General features: G+C 36.4%; 1 protein-coding gene and 1 non-coding gene across 9 annotated transcripts in view; both read left to right on the forward strand.

The window, feature by feature from the left end:
* The window catches only part of LOC125058268 (apical junction molecule), a 72,090-nt gene extending 49,684 nt beyond the window's left edge, over positions 1-22,406 (forward strand). For 3 of the 8 annotated variants that reach the window (XM_047662318.1, XM_047662310.1, XM_047662311.1), the window contains 12 exons: positions 147-289; positions 1,150-1,311; positions 6,892-7,128; positions 8,086-8,295; positions 9,373-9,550; positions 10,586-10,750; positions 11,743-11,868; positions 12,437-12,539; positions 16,959-17,090; positions 19,100-19,231; positions 19,872-19,954; positions 22,066-22,406. In XM_047662318.1, the coding sequence (XP_047518274.1) occupies positions 147-289; positions 1,150-1,311; positions 6,892-7,128; positions 8,086-8,295; positions 9,373-9,550; positions 10,586-10,750; positions 11,743-11,868; positions 12,437-12,539; positions 16,959-17,090; positions 19,100-19,231; positions 19,872-19,954; positions 22,066-22,262 (1,868 nt within the window). In that variant the 3' untranslated portion in view covers positions 22,263-22,406. Of the gene's footprint in view, positions 1-146; positions 290-1,149; positions 1,312-6,891; positions 7,129-8,085; positions 8,296-9,372; positions 9,551-10,585; positions 10,751-11,742; positions 11,869-12,436; positions 12,540-16,094; positions 16,448-16,958; positions 17,091-19,099; positions 19,236-19,871; positions 19,983-22,065 lie in introns of those variants that run through there. The other 5 variants (XM_047662315.1, XM_047662313.1, XM_047662312.1 and 2 more) reach the window with 5 other exon arrangements.
* Positions 15,732-15,850, forward strand: LOC125058944. Its single transcript, XR_007118557.1, has one exon. It is a non-coding gene; the product is annotated as a 5S ribosomal RNA (ribosomal RNA).
* Positions 22,407-22,858: the final 452 nt, after the last annotated feature.

Here is a 22,858-nt window from a genome sequence, read left to right on the forward strand (position 1 = left end):
TGTGGCTACAATCGTACGTTACCTTGGCTGCTGGTGGGACCTTCGAGCCAGTCAGTGGTTAGACTGGTCGAGGATCCTTCCGTTAGGTTGGAAGAGCAGCATCTTCCTTCCTTCATATAACCAGCATAATAACTTGTCATTTTCAGATGAAGCAATAAGAGCAATACGTGCAGAGTTAGAAGACTCAAATACAAGATGCGCGGAATTAGAATCGAGAGTGGAGTTGTTAGAGCGAGACAAAGCGAGGCTAGAGCAGGAGAAACTCATACAGGAACAGAAGGCGCAAGAGGTACTTTTTAGTCATATAGTATGTTTGTTTAAGCATGTTCAAGTTTATAAAACACTGTTCGAAGCTAAAAGAATATTTGTGTGTGAACCTACGGAAGCACTGAAGTTCGGCGAGTGGTGTGGTCAGTGACCTCAGGTGAATGACTGCGACATTGGAACACCACCTCGCCCCTTCCCATCTCCCCGTTAAACCACTATTTAATTCGAAATAGTCTGTCAGCTGTCTGTACTACGTATTTGAACTTCCTTGGGTTGAAGGGCCGTGACAACTAGGGCTGTTTTGGCGCAGATCAGTAGGAAAATGGATATTTATCGGCTTTTAAAACTAAATGATATATTTTTTTCTGGGAAATGTTATGTTAAAACTAACATTTTAGAACAAAATTCAAATTCAAATTCAAAAATCATTTAATCATGTAGGTAACACATTGTACACTTATGACGTCTTGTCAGTAAAGAAATACATATTAATGCTTCTAATTTTACATTTAGTAGAACCTATTGGATACAAGGGACAGTAAATGGTCCATCTAGGATAAATCGCACTATATTTATTTGCAAGTTGTGTTGGCCTAGTGATCACAGCGTGCGTGCTTTTATCCCTGAGGATGTCGAAGGTCTCTCCCGGTCATCTATTGGTCCATGGCCGGATATTGAATCTATGACCTCAGGGATGAGAGTCGCACGCTGAGGGCACTGGGCCATCACTGCTCAAGTAATATATACTAGCTATACAATGATACCTCTCATTCTTCTGAAAGAAAATAAAAAAACCAGACGCTACTTCTGGTCTTGGCCTGAGACTTCTGTATAATTTAACTTGATAATTACTTTATTAAAATGGCGTATTTATGATTCCAGGCTCTATCAGCAGCAGAGGCGAATATATCAAAATGGCGATCCGCTCACGAAGCCGCTCGATCACAAGCGGCCGCGAGAGCGGAGAGAATTCTCGCGGATTGCGAGTGGAAGATGAGGGAGTTGGAGAAGAGAGCTAGAGATGCTGAGAGGGAGAAGAAAGAGGTGAGGTGTTTTAGCATTTTAAAGTTTGTTGTTTGAAACAAAATTGATAATTGAAGTAAGTAATTAGAAGTAACAGTCTAATAGGAATACCGATTTCAAAAGTAAATCACAAAGTCAAAATATAATCCCATTCTGGAATGGGAAATTCTTGGAAACAACAATCGTTCCAAAACTGAGCGTTTTTAAGGAACCACATAATATTCCAATCGGTACTTAAGGCCCGTCAAGAAAAGGGCCACCTCCCACCTCCTGAAAGCCGGCAACGCACTCGCTAGGGCAGATTGAGAATCTATAGACGGTACACTTAACATCCGATACCTCCAGCCCGTGTAATTTGTTTTTTAACCCTAATTCACTAATATCTATAGCTATGTATTAACTTGACACTCTGTTTCTTTATTGAGCTCTGCCCTCCCCCCATTTCTATAAAAAAGGGTGCGTGTACTTATGTACGCGCGTAAGAAGTTATACTTCTTTGGCATTATTAAAAATAGTTTTTGATTGCATGCAAATAATTAATAAAATAAAATAAAAATAAAATAAAAAGCCTTTATTGTTGTTAACAAGTTTTACACAGAGTGGTTTCGTGTGCCTAAAATTACTTATGACTACTATCTAAAAAACACATTTTGACTATTAACTAGAGTTTAACTAATATACTAAAAAATTTAATATTTATTGACTATCGGCAAACGGTAGTTCGGATACAACTTGTCTTCCGACAAAGGCCTCCTCTAAAGCTCTCCAGTCTTTTCTCATTTTTGCGGTGCGAGTCCATGTTGAACCCGCTATTTTCTGAACGTCATCCTCCCATCTCTTAGCCTGTCTTCCTCTATGTCTCTTTCCGTCTAAAGGGTACCATTCTGTGATAAGTTTTGTCCATTTTTCTTGCTTTTCTCTCATCATATGCCCTGTCCACCTCCATTTCAGCTGTTTGTATGTTGTGTATGCATTCTTAAACTTGGTTTTACTTTTGATGTCTATTAATTTTTCTCGGTCTTTTCTTTTGACACCTAATGTACTTCTTTCTATGCTGTTTTGGCAAACTTTAATTTTATTTGCTAGATGTTCTGTCAATGCCCAAGTTTGACACCCGTATAGTAAACATGGTAGAATGCACATATTAAATACCTTCCTCTTTTCTTTCCTAGGCATATCTTTGTTCTTCATCACTTCACTGAGTGACCAATATCTTTTCCAAGTATTGGTAACTCTTCTTTCAATCTCTTTTTCCATGCAGCCTTCAGTAGATATTAGCTGTCCTAAGTATACATATTCTTGTACGTACTCTATTTGCTCATTGTTTACTTTTATCGTGTCTGTTTGTGATGAGTTTGTCATGATTTTTGTTTTATTTAAATTCATCGATAGTCCAGCTTTGTCACTTACATCTGCTAGTTGTTGCAGCATCATTTCTAGTGATCTTGAATTTTCCGAGAATATTATTAAGTCGTCTGCAAAGCGTAGGTGGCTCAAGTTTTCACCGTTTATGTTTAGTCCCTCATTTGTCCAGTCTAGGTTCCTAAATATTATTTCCAAAACGGCAGAAAATAATTTGGGTGAGATAGGGTCTCCTTGGCGTACACCTCTCATGATAGGGAATTCTTCGCCTATAGTTTGTAACTTAACTTGCGCAGTACTCTTGGTGTATACATTACGAAGTAATCGTATGTATTTTGTTTGTACACCCTGTATTTTTAGTGCATCCCAGATATATCCGTGTTCTAGTGTGTCGAATGCTTTATTGAAATCGACAAACCCTAGGTAGTAGCTTTTGTTGTATTCTTTATATTTTTGTAATATTTGTCTAAGGGTGTGTATATGATCTATGGTTGAAAAATTTCGACGGAATCCAGCTTGTTCTTTGGGCTGATTCTCTTCAAGAATATTTGTAATCCTCAATAGTATAATTTTAGAAAATACCTTATAAATATTAGACATTAAGCTTATGGGCCTGTAATTTGATATATCTCCTTTGTCACCTTTTTTGTGTAGTAATATAATTGTAGATTTAGTCCAATCCTCTGGAATATTTTCCGTTTTAATAATTTCGTTAAATATATTTGTAAGCATTGGACCAATTACTGGTGATGTAATTTTCAGTATTTCATTTGTTATGAGGTCTGATCCTGGAGCTTTATCATTCTTTTGTGTACTAATTGCTTTTATGGTTTCTTCGTTTAGTATTTCAGGTATTTCCTCTTCATCGGTAGATGCATCATATTCTCTTACCACTTGTCCCAACTTTTGACTATGATATAAATTTCGATAAAATTCTGTAGCAGCTTTTAGTATCTCGGGTCTCTTCTCTGTAATTTTACCATCCTTCTTTTTTATATTTAGTATCCAATCCTTTTTTCGATTTAGTTCTTTCAGTGCCTTTTTTATTCCTCCGGTTTTTTCTATATAATTCTTCATAGTATTAGATCGTTTCGTTTTTCTTTCGTTCCGTAGTTCTTTGCTTATACTTTTGCTTATTTCTGCGATTTTTCGACGGTTGTCTTTAGTTTTCTTTTCTTGTAGTAGTTCCTTACGTTTCAGTAGTAGTTGTTTACTTTTGAGTGAGACTTTCTTCTTGCTGTTTGTGTTTACTTTTCCAGGTATAGTTTTTAGTTGGTTTAGTAGTTTGTTGTATTTTTCTTGTATTGATACGCCTTCTTTACTGTCCATTGATATTTGTAAATTATTAAGTAGGACTTCTGGTTCGCCTTTGTATTGAATAACTGCGTATTTATTATAAAATCGTCTTGTTTTCTTAGGGCGTATCCCTGTCAGTGTAGCTCGAACCATTCTATGGTCTGTATTAAAATTTAAGTTATGTATGACCGACACATCTTTAAATATTTTTCTATTGTTAGTCATAATAAAGTCGATTTCGTTCTTATAAAGGCCGTTCGGTGAGATCCATGTCCATTTATTTCTTAATTTCTTTTTATAAAAGCTATTTAGGATACTTAGTCTGTTTTGTAATGAAAAATTGACTAACCTTGTTCCATTTTTGCTTCTAGTTCCAAACCCGTAGCTTCCTATACTAAGTTCTTCTCCGATATTTTGTGTACCGATTTGGCCATTAAAATCTCCCATTATTATGACGTTTTTATATGCAGTTTCAATTGTATTTTGGAGGTCTTCGTAAAATTTCTCGATTTTTGTTATGTCTTCCTTTTTGATAGATTCCGTCGGTGAATACGCCTGGATAATGGACCAATCTTCTTCTTTTTCTATATTAAGTTTAATGTTGAGAATTGCGATACGTTCAGTTATTCCCCTTATTTCTTCTATTTTGTTTATAAGATGTCTTTTAATCATGAATCCTATTCCATACATACCCGGCGTCTCTCCTTTATGATATAATATATACTTTCCATGGTCTTCTATATGTTCTCCAAATCTTCTCATTTCGCTGATCCCTATAATATCCCATTTTATTTCTTGTATAGCTAGTTCAAGTTCTTCAAGTTTTTCGGGTGTTCTAAGAGATCGACAGTTGATGGTTGCTATTTGAATATCATTCGTTTTCTTTTTAGTGTGAGTATTGACGTTGACGTTATTTTTAACCTTTAGAGGGTCGTGGTCATTTTCCCCCACGATGACCAGTCGGCTTGGGGGAGCGTGGTGTTTTGTACTTGTGTTGTTTATATTATAGGTATGTCGTGTTTTCCGTTTACCGATATTCAATTGTTATTGCTTATTATCTAATGAGTTTGAGGGGAGGGAATTGCTTCTAGTTCGCATTAAATCAAAAGCATTTAATCTGTTGGCGTTCGATGGCATGAAGGTTTGTTGTTTCCTTGGTTGATTATTGTTTTCTGGTGATGTTGATGTTTCTCTTCTCCGTTTTCCATTGCTTGTATTGCTTTTTCCTTTTATTATTATTTTATCGAATTTTAAGTATGCGATATTTCCTTTCTTTCTCTCCTCTATAAGTTGTGGCTGCAGTGTTTTCCTTTTCTCCAGCACTTCCTTAGTATAATCTTCTGAAATGTATACATCTTTAAGATTTTTCTTCATTTTCATTATTTCGTTCTTTTTCCATTCATTCACGAAAGATACCAAGGTAGGTCTTGACTTATCACCTGCTTTTCCAATGCGATAGATGTTATTCACATCGTGATCTTCAATATTTATGCTTAAGTCGGTTTTAAGAACTTTTTTCACTTTTTGTAGTAGTTCTAGGTTAGAGTTTTCGTCCTCTTTTATACCAAAAACTATTAAATTATTTTGTTTCTTAGCTCTTTTTAAGGTTTCCAGGTCTTTCTCGACGTTTTCTAATTTTGTTTTTAGGATTTTATTTTCTGCTATGATAGGTTGTAACTTTTCATCCATTCTCTCCATTATTTTGTTAGTTATAGAAGTTTGTAGCTCCGTGGTTTGTTTTTGCATTTCATTTTTCACTTTGTCAAATAAAAGTTGAAATTGAACATCCATTTTGTGTTGTTAAAAAAATTATAGTATAGGAAATATAAAGAATTCCGAAATTGCACAGTAACAAATGCTCCTTCAATAATGTGACAGTACAAATGTCACTGCAATAAATGCTCTTTACAGTAATTTCTACGTATTTACCTCGAACTTTATTTGGTATTATGTTTAAGCAACACGGTCGTAGATACAAAATAACCACGTAGAAAGTTAAGCAAATTTTTCTTTCTCACTTCACTTGCATATATTTTATTGTTCACGTTTTTTTTTTTTAGTCACCAACACAATAACACTTTTGAAAAGTAGATTTTTTGTATTTATTCCGTTGTCCACAAAGTAACTATCTTTTCCAGGGATAGATATTCCGCTGATATTGTTTAATTATTACTTTTTATAGTATATTTTTACCATTAACTATATTTAATTGATTTTTTTTTGTGGACTCGATGCAAACGTTACGACTACCCTATTTTTATGCAAATAATTAATTACGATTAAATAATCAAAGACTGGAAAAGGAGTCATTATAGTCAATAAAGTTCAGTTTACATTTGAAAAATTAAATAAATAAATATTTATTATTATTATATTTATTATTATTTTCTAATATTAATTAGTATTGATTTAAATATTCAATTTAAATCACTTCTGATTCAGACGCACATATAAAATTTCCCACTTGTATAATGAAAACAAAATGAAAACACATGTTTTGAATGTAGAAACTCAAAGCATGTGGATAAATATTATAAATATAACACAGTGAACAGAGGCGGCGTGCAAGCCAACATGCGCCACTAACTTCATTCTGTTAATTTTGTGTTACGGTGCGCGCGCATCGTAAAATTTCACTCTCATGAATTTTTAATAACGCGCCTAAAGAAGTATAACTTCAATTAGTGGGCAACTTCATTCTGTTAATTTTGTGTCACGGTGCGCGCGGATCTTAAAATTTCACTCTCATCCATTTTTCATAACGCGCCTAAAGAAGTATAACTTCAATTAGTGGGCAACTTCATTCTGTTAATTTTGTGTCACGGTGCGCGCGCATCGTAACACTCTCATAAATTTTTCATAACGCGCCTAAAGAAGTATAACTTCAAAAAGTTGCATTAATAAAGCGAGACCTTATGGAGTCATTTTAATTGTGATTTTCAGTTATCAGAAACAGTGGATCAACTAAAATCATCTCCACCAACTCCATCTCACATTGCCGAGCTCCAGCAGCTACGGGGTCTTCTATCGGAGCAGCAACGTTCAGTACAGTCTTTGACGCTTCAACTGCAGATGGTTGAGACGAGGGAAGAAAGTCTGAAACTGGAGGTCCATAGGCTGAAGGATCTGCTGGAGAAGGAGGCGAGGATTATGCATGATAAGGAGGAACAGCATTTGTTGGTGAGTTAAAAATTCGTGGTATGCTAAGAGGTGGTAAAAAATCATTTAATTAAAGAATGAAGAGCGTAAAAAAAATTACGTCTTCATAACATTCACATCAGGTGAGCCAGCTACCCGTTTGCCCCCCTGTTCTATAAAAAAGGCCGGCAGCGCACTCCCCAAGCCCTCTGGCAGAGTAACGATCTATAGATGGTGGTATAACTTAACTCTGGGTAGTTTGCCCCATGTTCTATTAAAGAAAGCCCGACAACACACTCTCGAAACCTTGTGGCAGTGTAAGGGGCTACAGACGGTGGCATCACTTAAGATCAGATGAGCCTCCTGTCCGTTTGCCCCATATTCAATTTAAAAAAGGCCGGCAACACTCTTAAAACCTTGTGGCAGAGTGAGGGTCCATAGACGGTGGTGGTATCATTTAACATCAGGTGAGCCTCCTGGGCGTTTGCCGCCTGTTCATTAAAAAAAGGGCCGGCAACGCACTCGCCAGCGTGGCATTGACAGGGTCTATAGACGGTTGTGGTATCATTTAACATCAGGTGAGCCTCCTGGGCGTTTGCCGCCTGTTTATTAAAAAAAGGGCTGGCAACGCACTCGCCAGCGTGGCATTGACAGGGTCTATAGACGGTTGTGGTATCATTTAACATCAGGTGAGCCTCCTGGGCGTTTGCCGCCTGTTCATTAAAAAAAGGGCCGGCAACGCACTCGCCATCGTGGCATTGACAGGGTCTATAGACGGTGGTATCATTTAACATCAGGTGAGCCTCCTGTCTTTTTGCCGCCTGTTCATTAAAAAAAGGCCAGCAACGCACTCCCGAAGCCTACTGGCAGAGTGAGGGTCTATAGACGGTGGTATCATTTAACATCAGATAAGCCTCCTGGCCGTTTTCCCCCAGTTCTATATAAATAGGCCGGCAAGTTTATGTATCCCCAAATATTGACACTAAGTAATTTCCTTAGGCCATAGATAGACTCAACCACCAACATTCAGAACACATAAGCACAATCAAATCCGAGCATTCAGAAGCCATGTCTAGTGCTGCAAGTGCCCGTGCAACCCTGGAGAGAGCACACGCAGAGAAGACCAGAACAACTCTTGCCAACTTGAGGATAGAAACGGAAAGAGATACGAAGAATGCTGAGAGGAAGTTGCGGGAGGTCACTACTAGGGTAAGATGGCTTCAGACTATGTGTATGATGAAGTGTTTTTTGAATTTATACTTCTTTAGGCGCGTTATGAAAAATTCATGAGAGTGAAATTTTGTGATGCGCGCACCGTGACACAAAATTAACAGAATGAAGTTGCCCATGGAAGATGCTACGGCATTGGACATAATTTAAAAACAACATTCGAATAATAATAGAATTTACGTTACACTTAATGTAAGAGAATAATAATAAATATTTATTTATTTAATTTTTCAAATGTAAACTGAACTTTATTGACTATAATGACTCCTTTTCCAGTCTTTGATTATTTAATTGTAATTAATTATTTGCTTGCAATCAAAAACTATTTTTAATAATGCCAAAGAAGTATAACTTCTTACGCGCGTACATAAGTACACGCACCCTTTTTTTATTTATTGAGTGTCAGGATGGTCCGAAATAACGGCAATTTTTATTTACGAAATTGCTCTGACGCTAGTGACTGTGTCACTAGACTACCGGCCCCGGTGGGGGACGCCAAACCCAGCCGACCTAGTTTAAATAAAGTACCCTTTTAGGACCCTGCAGTTAACGGCACGGCCACAGATCTGAAGATCTGAAACTACAGGTGTTTTGTAAAACATGTCAAAAACAACATTTAAATATGCGAGCGGGGGCCTCATAGCCTAGCGGTCTTATTAAGTGGCAGCTAGGTGAGGGGTACCGGGTTCGATTCCCGGTTCGAGGGCAAGTTTTAATTTAATTTAAATTTGTTCTCGGCCTTTGGGAGGGTTGTGCGGTACCGGGCGAGTGCCTAAACCGTACATGGAGGACACGGTCGAATTTCTAAAGACAAGCACGAATTATAAAAAAATCCTATACTTGACGCTGGCTAATGCACAAATCGTGCCAGTGCCATTAAAAAAAAAAGATCCAAACCGTTAACTTTATAGTAAGCCTTTTTACACAGCTTTTCTTTGATACATTTCTTAAATTTATTAAGCAGAGATAAAAGAGCCTCTAGGATTTTATTAAAGAAGAGTATCCCTTTTCCCAAAAAAGAATTACTAACTTTAGATAGAACATACGAAATTCCAGTTTGAAAATCTGAAAGAAGTATTAGCGGCGAAGGAGGCACAATTCGAGCGAGCGATCGCCGAAGCGAACAGCAAAGCAGACTGGGACATTCTGCAATTGAGACATCTTCTGGACAAAGCAGATATCAACTACGCGAATAATGTGGAGATGATGAACGAGAGATTCGAAAAGGAGAAAGGTAAGGTGTAGCTGCCATTCCAGGTAACCTTACGAGCTGCCACGGATTTAGAGCACAGAAAAGAGGGAGAGGGTGACAATAGAGAAAAAGAGAAAGAGAATCTATACTTGGTATCACAATAAATATAAAAAACACGTCGGGTTGCACTCCGGGAGTGCCGGCAGAAGTGAAAACTTGAATATTAACCTTGTGCATTTTTGATATTTTGGAATGGTTAGGGAATAATTTTGCACGAATTGCTTTAATTATCAGTATAAAAGTACTATCATTTATGTGGTAGAATATAATATTTATTTATTGCGCTATCTTACACAAACATGACAATTTTTGTTATATTTAAATACGCTGCGCCAGCTGTCTGCTCTCCATCCGTCTTACGAATTTTCGATCAAATCACGAGTCCTGACGCGAGTTTAACATTTTTTACCCATTCCAAAAAAAGTGTAAAACGCCGCTATCGAATTTTTCATTTCAAAAACTGCGTGCGTACAAAGTACACATGTCAGAAGTGAAACATCTTCGTAAATTAATTATAACTAAGGTACTAAAAGCACCAATAGATGATCATGTTCCAGTTTATGATCACTCCATGTATTTGTATATCTATAATCACACTGTTTACACACTATATACAATATACATGCTAATGATAATATAACTAAATAAAAATTTGACGAATTTTATTATCATTAAAATATTAATAGTGTCGAAAATTAATACAAATAATATTTTTTTAAATTTATTTGTATTAATTTTAACACGTAACATTTTAATTTACAATTCGTCATTTGAGATTTCAATAAATTATTTTGCATAAAATATAAATACTAATATTTCATAAATTCTCTTTACGAAATTTTAATTTCAAAAATAGAATTTCTATAAGGTAATTCGCCCTTCTCACTCTCTCAATCGCTATCTCCCTTTCCTTCGACAAAAACGCAGCACATATTCGTGACGTTTCGGTTAAAAATTTTACCCTCATGCGCCTAAGAAGTTTCACTTCAAAATCTGAAATATTTTGAAACCTTTCAGAGCGATTAATAGAAGAATGGTCGACCAGACTTCGACTGGTTGAAGAGCAAGCCACAACGAACGCTGAAGATGCAAGACGGAACCTGGAGACAACCAGAAGCAAACTCATAGCTGAGAAAAACGAACAGATCAGTAAGATGAAGGAAAAACATCGGTTGGAAATGGGTAAGTGACTTTTTTAATAAACAGATTTGATTATATATTCTCTCTAGCTGTTTTAGCAGCGCACGCCAGAATAGCTCGTAGATGGTAGATTTTTGAAGTTATACTTCTTTAGGCGCGTTATGAAAAATTGATGGGAGTGAAATTTTACGATGCGCGCGCACCGTGACACAAAATTAACAGAATGAAGTTGCCCACTAATTGAAGTTATACTTCTTTAGGCGCGTTATGAAAAATTGATGAGAGTGAAATTTTACGATGCGCGCGCACCGTGACACAAAATTAACAGAATGAAGTTGCCCACTAATTGAAGTTATACTTCTTTAGGCGCGTTATGAAAAATTGATGAGAGTGAAATTTTACGATGCGCGCGCACCGTGACACAAAATTAACAGAATGAAGTTAGTGGCGCATGTTGGCACGCACGCCGCCTCTGTTCACTGTGTATTTATATTTATAATATTTATCCACATGCTTTGAGTTTTCATTATACAAGTGAGAAATTTTATATGTGCGTCTGAATTATAATCAGAAGTGATTTAAATTGAATATTTAAATCAATACTAATTAATATTAGATAATAGTAATAAATATTTTTTTATTTAATTTTTCCAATGTAATCTGAACTTTATTGATTATAATGACTCCTTTTCCAGTCTTTGATTATTTAATTGTAATTAATTATTTGCATGTAATCAAAAACTATTTTTAATAATGCCAAAGAAGTATAACTTCTTACGCGCGTACATAAGTACACGCACCCTTTTTTTTCCTACTTATTTGATATTTTGTACAATTCACGCAATATCTTTATATATTGTAGCCTATGTGTTATTCTGATTTTTAAGCTATTGTAAAATTTCATTAAAATCCATTCAGTAGTTTTTACGTGAAAGAGTAACAAACATCCATCCATACTTACAAACTTTCGCGTTTATAATATTAGTAGGATTAATCCTTATTAAAAATACTTTTCAATATTGGGATAAATACAGAAGAGCAATGGGAACAGTTTATGGAAGACAAAGAGAATTGCCTAGAGCGAATGAAGTCTGAATGTCGGCAAGAAGGTGATGAGGAGAGAGTCAAGAGGGAGAAAGACTTATTAGAAGAAATTGCAGGTATATGATTCACTTCTTTTCAGGAAACCACAGGTCTAAAGTGTCAGGCACAGAAGGCTGATCACCTACTTGCCTATTAGAAAATAATCACTAAACAAATACAGAAATCTGAGGCCCAGACCTAAAAGATTGTAGTGCCACTGATCTTTTCGTTATGAGCCTCCTGCCCATTTGAACTCTGTTTTATAAAAAAAGGCCGGCAACGCACTTGCAACCCTTCTAGCAGTGTGAGTGTCTATGGGCGGCCGTATCACTTAACATCAGATGAGCCTCCTACCCATTTGCACTCTTTTCTATAAAAAAAGGCCGGCAACGCACTTGTGACCCTTCTGGCATTGTGAGAGTCTATGGGCGGCCGTATCACTTAACATCAGATGAGCCTCCTGCCCATTTGCACTCTGTTCTAGAAAAAAAGGCCGGCAACGCACTTGCGACCCTTCTAGCAATGTGGGTGTCTATGGGCGGCAGTATCACTTATCATCAGGATGAGCTTCTAAAAAGACTAGTAAATCCATAGGATATAATTGTTCTAAAACAAATGATGAACGCAGATGATAAAAATTTCCAGAATTAAAATCTCAAGTGCAATCAAAATCACACGAATTCGACGCTTTAGCAACGAAAACCGCGGCCTGCGGTCGAACACTTGCCGTCACTGAACAGGAACTAAGGTAATTATTCACCCCCCCCCCCCCACAATCTCCCCCCTCCCCAGTCTTCTCACCCTATTAACCCCCTAATTAACTATTTATTTTGTCATTACTATGTCTTTATGTATTTCATGATTCTTTGGCCTCGGCTAAAAGAATTGTTTAATATTCTAATTTTGTGGTCAAAAAGTATCTGTACTAATTTGAGAGCACCTTCAGAGGAAATAAAACTGCAACAGTACTTCAAATACTTCGAGTATTTTTATTAATTTACAAAAGTACGATAATGTCAAAAAAAAAATTAAAAATATAATATACTAGTAGACTCGGCCAAGCGTTGCTGTGGCTAAGATTTTTGTTATATTACATAGTAGTAAACTATTCAAGAGAAACGGCAGGAGAACACCAATCCACCATGCTTTTTTGGTGGACATGCCATTAAAGTGTAGTTTATGTGAAACGTTGGTATTTATTTTGATAACGATCAATACCTAGGTACGAATAAAGAGCCTTTTCTAGCGGTGGTATTTTAATAAAAAAAATTAATAAAAGGAATATTGAAAAATGAATATAAGGATAATTGAAAAGATTGGTCACTGTGACAGTGTACCTTTAATGCTGGCATTGCTTTACTGCTATATATTCGTTGAGCGAGGAAAGCACCAGCTCTTGGTGACTGGAACTATCTACATTCTACCTGCCAACTTAAATATTAAACATTAAATAAATTATGAGAAAAATTTCCTCTCTAGGTGATTAACATTCAAACTAACTCCATCTAAGTTTGGTAGCGAAATTAGTCCTGGGGCTTGAGACATCACTTTTCGACGGTCTTGACCCACTAAATCAAATTGCTTTACCGTTAGTGGGTCAAGACCTTCGAAAAGTCTCAAGCCCTTGATACTAATATTGCCTTTTGGACAAATTTGGCTACCATTGCATGTGAATGTCATTTAATGAACACATTTCATCAGACACATCAGTCCAAAGGGCAGTATTAATATTAACGACTAGAAGACTCGGCCAAGCGTTGCTGTGGCTAAGATTTTTGTTATATTACATAGTAGTAAACTATTCAAGAGAAAAGGCAGGAGAACACCAATCGACCATGCTTTTTTGGTGGCTATGCCATTAAATTGTAGCTTATGTGAAACGTTGGTAATTATTTTGATAAGGATCAATACCTAGTACGAATAAAGAGCCTTTTCTAGCGGTGGTATTTTAATAAAAAAAATTAATAAAAGGACGCTTATTGTGACGTAACTATAAAAGATAGAGACATGCTGTCGCGACATTTTTTATAGAAAGTGATGTGTCCTGAAAAATTGTAACACATCATTTTGTTCTATCATTAATAGTTTTCGTAGCGCATGCGATTGAAGGAAGTTTTTTGTTTATATTTTACACCTTGGGTTAGATTATTCCAGTTATAGTAAGCATCCCTATTTTTTTTGAAAATGAAACATAGCCTATGTCACTCGGGAATAGTGTAGCTTGCCAACGGTAAAATAATTTTTGAAATCGGTCCGGTAGTTTCGGAGCCTATTCATTTCAAACAAACAAAAAATCAAACATTTTCTCTTTATAATATTAGTATAGATTAATGTCGCGTTCCATCGCGTTCGGTCTTTAGCCTTGTATTTTACCTCGATCCAAGTCTTTTTGACTCTCTTTGCTTAAACTGTAGTTTGTTTGGGACGGCCAGGCTTCCGCGTTCCTTGTGGATTCCAATCAAGCGTGCTGGGTATGATTGGAATCTCTGAGAGATAAATTCAAGGAAATTAATATACTTACCTTACCCTCGCCAATATATTTATGAAAATATTATGTATGTATACAAAAATTGTGATAAGTTTACTAGAATAGATCATACGCACAATGTTAATACTCGGAACAAACGCAGGCTGCAATTTTCCCGTACTAGACTATTTATTAGTAATTCTTTTTTGGGAAAAGGGATACTCTTCTTTAATAAAATTCCAGAGGCTCTTTTATCTCTGCCTTTTAATACATTTAAGAAATGTATTAAAGAAAAGCTGTGTAAAAAGGCTTACTATAAAGTTAACGATTATCTAGTTGATAAAATTGCCTGGGACTAGTGCTAGACAGGCTGCTTATAATTAATTTGCGATATTTGTTTTAAAATAAGTTTGATAATTTGCTATTTTAAAAGAGTACCGAGAGTTTTTTACGCCGGCTTTTTCTCTCGGCCTACACCCTCTGTCTTTACCGATGAGAGATGCCTACAAATTCAAATTTAATGACGTGGAATAAGTGATAGTTAGGTCTCATGTTCCATAACAAACATGTTTATTTTATTTAAAGAAGTTTCACTTCTGACATGTGTACTTTGTACTCACAATTTTTTGTTCTATTAAGTCCCCATAAATAAACGTACCCTCTAAAAATCCCCAGAACATCTTGATTCCCCCTAATATTGTGGGGATTAATAAGTAAAGCCTTAAACAAAACGCTGATACCGGGACCCGCCGTTCCTTCAACCACCTGCTCACCCGTTAACCGTTTCCTGGAATATCTGGCTGCCAGCTCTGACTTGCTCCTTGCTTCAGTAGTGAGTCTTTTCCAGTATAAAACCCCTTGTTCGGAACAAAATAAGTGTACTTAGTTACCTATATGAATAAAATTATTAAAAAAAAGTGAAACCATAGACTCGCGCCGATAACCGCTAACAAAAGTTCAAGGTCATAGACTTTTTATTTAATAGTAATATGCTCTAGTATCGTTTAGTACTTTAATACAGATACCCAAACGATAGACTCGCGCCGCTAACCGCTGACCGCTAACAAGAGTTCAAGGTCATAGGCCATAGTTGATTTTTTTATTGGAACGAGGTTCCTTATCGCGCGTTGTGAAGGGGGCTAGACGGAAAAAATTCTTACGAAAAGTTGTCACGACACTTTTGCTATTTGCTATTGTAATACACCGGTTCTCGTCCGATCACCGAAGTTAAGCAACGTCGGGCGAGGTCAGTACTTGGATGGGTGACCGCCTGAGAACACCTCGTGATGTTGGCTTTTTTTTGTAGGGATAAGAAATGAAAATTATTTTTGGAATCACTTAACTAAATTAGTCTTGTTGGAACGAAGTTATCGAGCGTTGCGAAAGGGGGCTAGACGGAATAAATTACGACCAAAAGTTGTAACGACACTTTTTGCTATAGTTGTTATATTTTACATTTTCGATTTAGCTATCGCGAACGTCCATACCACGTTGAATACACCGGTTCTCGTCCGATCACCGAAGTTAAGCAACGTCGGGCGAGGTCAGTACTTGGATGGGTGACCGCCTGGGAACACCTCGTGATGTTGGCTTTTTTTTTCGTCGTAAGATTGGTGTCGAGAAAATCTATCATACTGTTATGATACCAATTAACATATAAATTAATCGAAAGGAATTTCGTTCCATCCGGGTGTCCCTTGACACCCCTAAAGTTTTTTAATAGTAATCTGCTCTAGTATCGTTTAGTACTTTAATACAGATACAGAAATCTGAGATCCATAGAGAAGTGTGTTTTTTTTAATAACCAAAAAAACAATGAATAAACATTGGTTTTAGTTTCGGCTGGGTCGGCGCTTTGCTGTCGGCCTGCTGCACGTGCGTCCTAACAGGATCATTCCGTCTCGCTCTAGCAACCTTTCTTTTACTATTAGCCTTCTTTTTCTATTCACGCATAAAGAAAAAACAAGGCGTTTGATTACACTAAATGTCGCGTTAAATATATTTTTATTCTAATAATGTATGCGATATGTTTTTATGTTAAGCAAATTTAGAACTGCCATTTTGGACTGAGTTAAAACATTTTAAGTTCATCAACACATTCATTCTAGTCATAACAATCATTGTTTAGCTCAAATTGCTAGTCTATAAATAATTTTTTCATTTATACTCATTTATTGTTACTGAATGTTTAAATTTTATAAAATATACATAATAAAAATCTAATAATTTGAATGTTTTCTTTAATTATTCAAAATTTTATTTTAAATTATAAAATATTGCTTTTTATTCCATAACAAGCTATTCTAAATTCAAATATCCCGCTTCAATCTTTAGTCGCATATATTTTATATCTTCAACTATATTCCAAATTCAAAAACTCCCGCTAAAAATAAGCGGCGTAGTTAAACTTTGAATCTATACAAATTTATTTTTCTATTGTTTCTTAATTAAATTTAGAATACTGTATTCTAAATTCAAATATTTATGATTTGTAGAACATCTTGATACACAGAATACAATCACAACTTTCGACTCTATTCCAAATTCAAAAACTCCTTGAATTATTTCAATACAAACTTCTATATACCTACTTGACACTGGCTAATGCACAAACCGTGCCAGAGCCATAAAGGAAAAAAAAAAAAAAAAAAACTTCTATATGCAATACTCAATATCTCTGTCCCTTACTAACTTACCTAGAGAGGCACTAGAGCGAGAAAAAAACTTGCGAGAGAAGAGGGGAGATGATGCGGCTAAACTGAAGCAGGTCGAGAAGGCTTCGAGGGAACAAATTGAGCATTTGACAAGAAAGTGCGCATGTTTAAGAAAACTGTAAGTATATTAAATAAGGTCACTCTCATAATCGGGCATTAAATTTGGTAGCCCAATATTAACTTTTATGTACGACTCTGTGCGTTAAATAATAGAGGATTTTAGTTATACTCTATATTAAACCACTCCCGTACAAATAGAATATAAGCAAAATAATTAAATGTTAATTGCTATAAATCCCGCACGTTGATATTGCGACTGTCGGCCATCTTACGCCCGAACCCAATAATCAATCCACAATCTCAGATTGAAAACAATCTGAGATCAGACTGTGACAGTCAATCGATCTCCTATCTGAATCCCAATAACCAAACCCTACGAAGACAATCCATTTTTGGCGACGGATAAAATGCTCTTTGTCGTTCCATTTTACCGAGTTTTCACTCATATTTGATGATCAATGTAAACCAAATAAAGTAAATAAAACCGTGCAAATAACTTTAAAATATACATTTGTATGTTTTAAACATAACAAACAGTTTTGTTAATTATTTTAAAAACTGGTGTAAGTTAAAATCTGTTAAAATAATTTGTAATTGTTCAAATCGAGCTTTCGTCAACTGTCATTTTCATACACAGACACCGATACGACCTCTCATGGATAGCTTGTATCGACAGATGGTTATTATAATCCGTCGATTGATTATTGGCACACTTGTTACAACATTTGGATTAAGATTACTATCTCAGATGGTGGATTATGGATTGAGATAGGTTATTGGGTTCGGGCGTTAGTGACGTCGTCGAACTGTCAGTGTCAGTACCGTGAGCAAGGTCAGCCAGCGCTTACGCGTATTGAGTTCATCTAACACGTGTTTTTTATTGCTTTTTATTTTCGTTATCCTGTTTTATTTTTGTTATCATACTTATCCTATTAAAATGAGCAAGAAAGTTAAATTAACAGCCGTGCTCGTGATATGATTATTAAAATGGACAATTATTTCGTTAAGGAGAAAGAGGACTCTAAGTTATTGATTCAAAATATAAACCGTGCCCTAAAAAATGCTTCGGACACTGAGGACATGCTAATTTCAAAGCAACATGTGACGGACATTTGAATATTATTATTATTAACTTTTTTGTAGTCTGTACTTTTCTGCGGTGGATGACGTCACGCAGCTGTTATTGTGACAAGGTTCCATCGCCATGTTAACGTAAAATTGTAAACACCGTTAGATTGTAATCTATCTCGCGAGATTATAAACTGTCGAAAGATTGTGAACCTCAGCTTACTGCTTACAATTTAACGTATTATTATTCGGTAGATTGTACTACACTAACTTAGTTATCATTCAAACTTCTTTGGTCAATTACAGATTAATTTTACTTTCCAACAATTTCATATAACTACCGAATAATAATACGTTAAATTGTTAGCAGTTCGTTGAGGTTCACAATCTTTCGACAGTTTATAATCTCGCGAGATAGATTACAATCTAACGATGTTTACAATTTTACGGTGACAGCCATATGCGGGGCAATTTGGCTATACTCTCGGGGCGTAATTCCGACGATTTAGGAAATCGACACGCTTATAAAACTAAGAGAGCCTGAATGAGCAGAATGTACAGCCTTGGCTCGTACAGACTCCTTTGAGTCTTGACATAAAAGCCGGCTTCGGATCGGCTATTATTTTTAACAATAATTATTAGTCTAATAGCGATTTAAACAGTTAAATCGACTTCAAGTCCCTATCTACATTGGTTAGCTAATGGCAAAAAGGTTTTATATTCAAGTGTACAACAATACTGGCCACTTAGAAAAAAAAAAAATATTCTACACGAAATTATATTCTAGCCATAAACCTCTAGCCATAGCCAAACTAATCACTTTCTTTAACTAAATCTAACGAATAAAGAGTTTTAATAATATATTATCTCTGTTATATTTGTATATTTCTGGGAAAAGAGTGGTAATACATTATTACATTTTAAACATTCGTCAAAATGTGCCGTCGTAATGTACGGTTACTGTGTCATATGTTATCAATTTAAACGTTTCTATTCTAGTTTTGACGACATGCGCGCACGTTTGACAGCCCGTGAGCGCGTCGCCGCGGAGGAGTCGCGCGCAAAAGACAAGGAGCTGCATCATTTAAGGGCTGAGGTTGCCAGACTCACAAAGCTGCTCGTGGAGCAGGGGTAGGTCAGATATTACAATCATTGTTTGTTGAACGTGATATTAATGTAATTTTTGGAACGAAGTTCCTTACGGCAGGCTTGGAGGAGATAGGGATTTTGCTGCGCGAACGAACTGAAAAGAATGTGATAGTAAAACCGTAAGAAAAAGTCCGTGGAATAAAACCGTTAAATGAGACGTGCGCAGGCGCGACAGTCGTATTCACAAGCGAGTATTGCGCAATATTTTTTAGTCTGTGTTTCGTCGGCAAGGAGGACACACGCGTGCTCGCTTCCCAAAAATGGCAGAATGATAATACGAAAGTTAAGGAAAGAGAGTTTATCGTTGTTTAGCCGTTGAAAAGGTGGTATTGCTCCCCTCGTGTTTGTATTTTTTTTCTCAAGTCTTTTAAGAGATTTGCAAATTGTGTCAATTCTACATTAGCCGAAGGAACTTCGTTCCTACCTGGTGTCCCAAACCGGGCAAACCGGCAGGAGGCTCACCTGATGTTAAGTGATACCGCCGCCCATGGACACTCTCAGGTGGCTCGCGAGTGCGTTGCCGGCTAATTATCTACTTCAGAATAATAAGTAATCACTTAAATTATCTATAATAATTTATACAAAAAAACTAATTGCAAAATATATTTTCTTATACGAGTAGATCCCAAAAACTCGGCGCAAGAACGAGAGCAGATGGTTGTGAGAAGAAAGAAGAAACAGAAGAACAGACACAGAGGAGAAAGGGTACATTATTATGTTATTAAATATGTAGGTTTGTATAACACTTATTTACTACGAAACTTTAAAAAAAACGTGTGGCACTCGGGGACTGCCGCGGGAAAGCTATTGCATAGCATTTTTATCAACTTATCCAATTATTATTATTTATGCAGTATTTTTTTCTTTGATATTAATTCAATCTACCACTCTACCAGACTCAGACTAACGCGCCTATATAATCTGTCTCACTCTAACGCGTATCGGCCGCGCTTACGCTACGTCACCGATCTCGTCAGAGAGATGTGAATACGCAGTATGCGTTCTGTCCCTCTCTAACGCGTATTGGCCGCACCTATTACGTCATCGTGTGTTTTTATTTTCGTTACGGAATTACTTGATTCGGTCACCGCGCACCAAGCCCGCGATAAAATCTATGCAATAGCTTAATAATAATGTGTAGGCTTTTCGCAGCGCAGCACTGGGTGGAACCTTCTTTCTTTGCATACATACGCTATATAAACTCATCTTACTTTTTAGCTTCTATTTCTTTAATGTGCAATTTTTGACAAGAGAACTTAAGAAGGTGCCAGAGCAGATCCATGCAACTTCCTCAGCAGTAGACCGCAATATCGCACCACACAACTCCCGAAACTCTTTGTATTGACTCCGTCGAATATACAATATAAATACTTCTTTCTTCTTCTTCTATTAATTTCATTACATAATTATGTAGGATACACGAAATTAATAATTCCCACTATAAGGTAAAACGACTCGGCGAAAGGTCTCTATGGAGTTGCTGAGAATGTCCACCGCACGATAACGATAGGGTGGCAGGGCTGGCAAAATGCCACGGGCTCCCGACCCAAGAGAGCCCCTGCCCAAGAGATATTATGCTCTATGGATGAATGTGAAGTCTCCAATACGCATTGGGCTAGCGTGGGGACTACAGACCACTCCCTCTCGCCTAAGAGACGAGGCCTATGGCCATTAGTGGGACATATACAACGTGTAATTGAGTACGCTGAAAATCTCGAAGTTTATTATATTAAACTGATAAGATTTTTACTGATAGGGCCCCATCAAAAGAATTTGCCACGGGCCCCAGATGGTGTAGTTATGCCACTGGTCCACCGAGTAATTTTTCCTCACAGTCTTAAATTAACACTTGCACATACAGTGTATATCTCGTCAAGACAAAATGTATGTCACAAAATGTATATGCTTGAGAAATCACTAAAACATATAATCTGTGTAAATCCATAATTAAGACATCATTTTAGACGGGCGTGACCCACTAACGACAATTATTGTATGAAAATGGTCACACAAAGCGTAGCAAATGTCCAGTGATGCCAAATTCTATAGAATATTGCCTTAGGACCAACTTCAAATATCTCTAAATATCGATTAAAAACTCTTACAGTTTTTGTGGTTCGGCTTACGATACAATCGATCTTGGAGTATATTATATGATATTTCTGTTTGATGTTTATGTTTGGTTTAGTTTGTTGGTTTTTTTCGAGGCTTATTATAAATTGTGAAAATAAAAAAATTATCAGTGTTAGCCTAGTGGCTTCAGCGTGCGACTCTCATAGCTCAGGTCAAAGGTTCGATCCCAATGGACTTTCTTTCTATGTGCGCATTTAACATTTTTTCGTATGAAGGAGAACATCGTGAGGATACTGACATGTCTTAGACCCAAAAAGTTGACGGCGTGTGTCAAGCACTGGAGGCTGATCACCTACTTGCCTATTAGATTGACAAATGATCATGCAACAGATTCAGAAATCTGAGGCGAAGACCTAATGAGGTTGTAGGGCCACTGATTATTTATTATTAATTAATATAAATTGTATAGAATCGTGCGTTTTTTTTTAATCTTGTATAAAGTATCCCTAAACCCCACTAAATAAATGTACCGTTTTAAACCCCCAGGACATCTAGATTCCCCCTAAATTTGTAGGGAAAGCCCCCAACAACAACACTGCTGTCATTCCCATATAACTTTCGATTAGCGTTAGTGGGTTACGACCGTCGAAGTGATTTTGTCTCAAACCCCTGGATCATTATTATTGTTATAAGTTATAAATACAATATATATTGAATATCAAAATAATATATTTTTTACACAGGTGGAATATTAAAAACACCAGAATTGGCGCGTAAAAGGCCAACGTTGCCGGACCTCGAACCTCTCCCGCCCGAATTAAAACCCGCCAAATCAGATTCACAAAATGGCCGCCGTCGTGCCAAAAGCGTCGATCTACCAGCCGTACAAGTGCCAGTCAGAATAAAACAACTTGAAAACATTAATAAAGAGCAAACATAGATTATAATAAACTGTATCGCAATTTTTAATCTATATACGAATTGTCTGTGGTACGATTTAAATAAGTATACGATTATATAAGCTGTGTAATTGTTACTTTGACTCCGACTTTGTATGCGTAAATATAAATATATACCTACAATACAACGTTTTTCCTTTATTTCCTCATTTCTATACTAATATTATGAAGAGGAAAGGATTGATTTTTTGTTTGTTTGAAATGAATAGGCTCCGAAACTACTGGACCGATTTCAAAAATTCTTTCACCGTTGGCAAGTTACACTATTCCCGAGTGACATAGGCTATGTTTCATTTTCAAAAAAAATAGGAATGCTTACTTAAACTTGAATAATCTAACCCAAGGTGTAAAAAAAATAAACAAAAAACTTCCTTCAATCGCGTGCGCTGCGAAAACTATTAGTAAATTCAATTTTTCAGGACACATCACTATCTATAAGAAATGTCACGACAGCTTGTCTATATCTTTTATAGTTACGTCACAATAAGCGTCCTTTTATTAAATTTTTTAAATTTAAATTTTTTTTATTTAATTAAAATACCACCGCTAGAAAAGGCTCTTTATTCGTAACTAGGTA

Source organism: Pieris napi, chromosome 18 (genome assembly GCF_905475465.1).
Source record: "Pieris napi chromosome 18, ilPieNapi1.2, whole genome shotgun sequence".
Lineage (NCBI taxonomy): Eukaryota > Metazoa > Arthropoda > Insecta > Lepidoptera > Pieridae > Pieris > Pieris napi.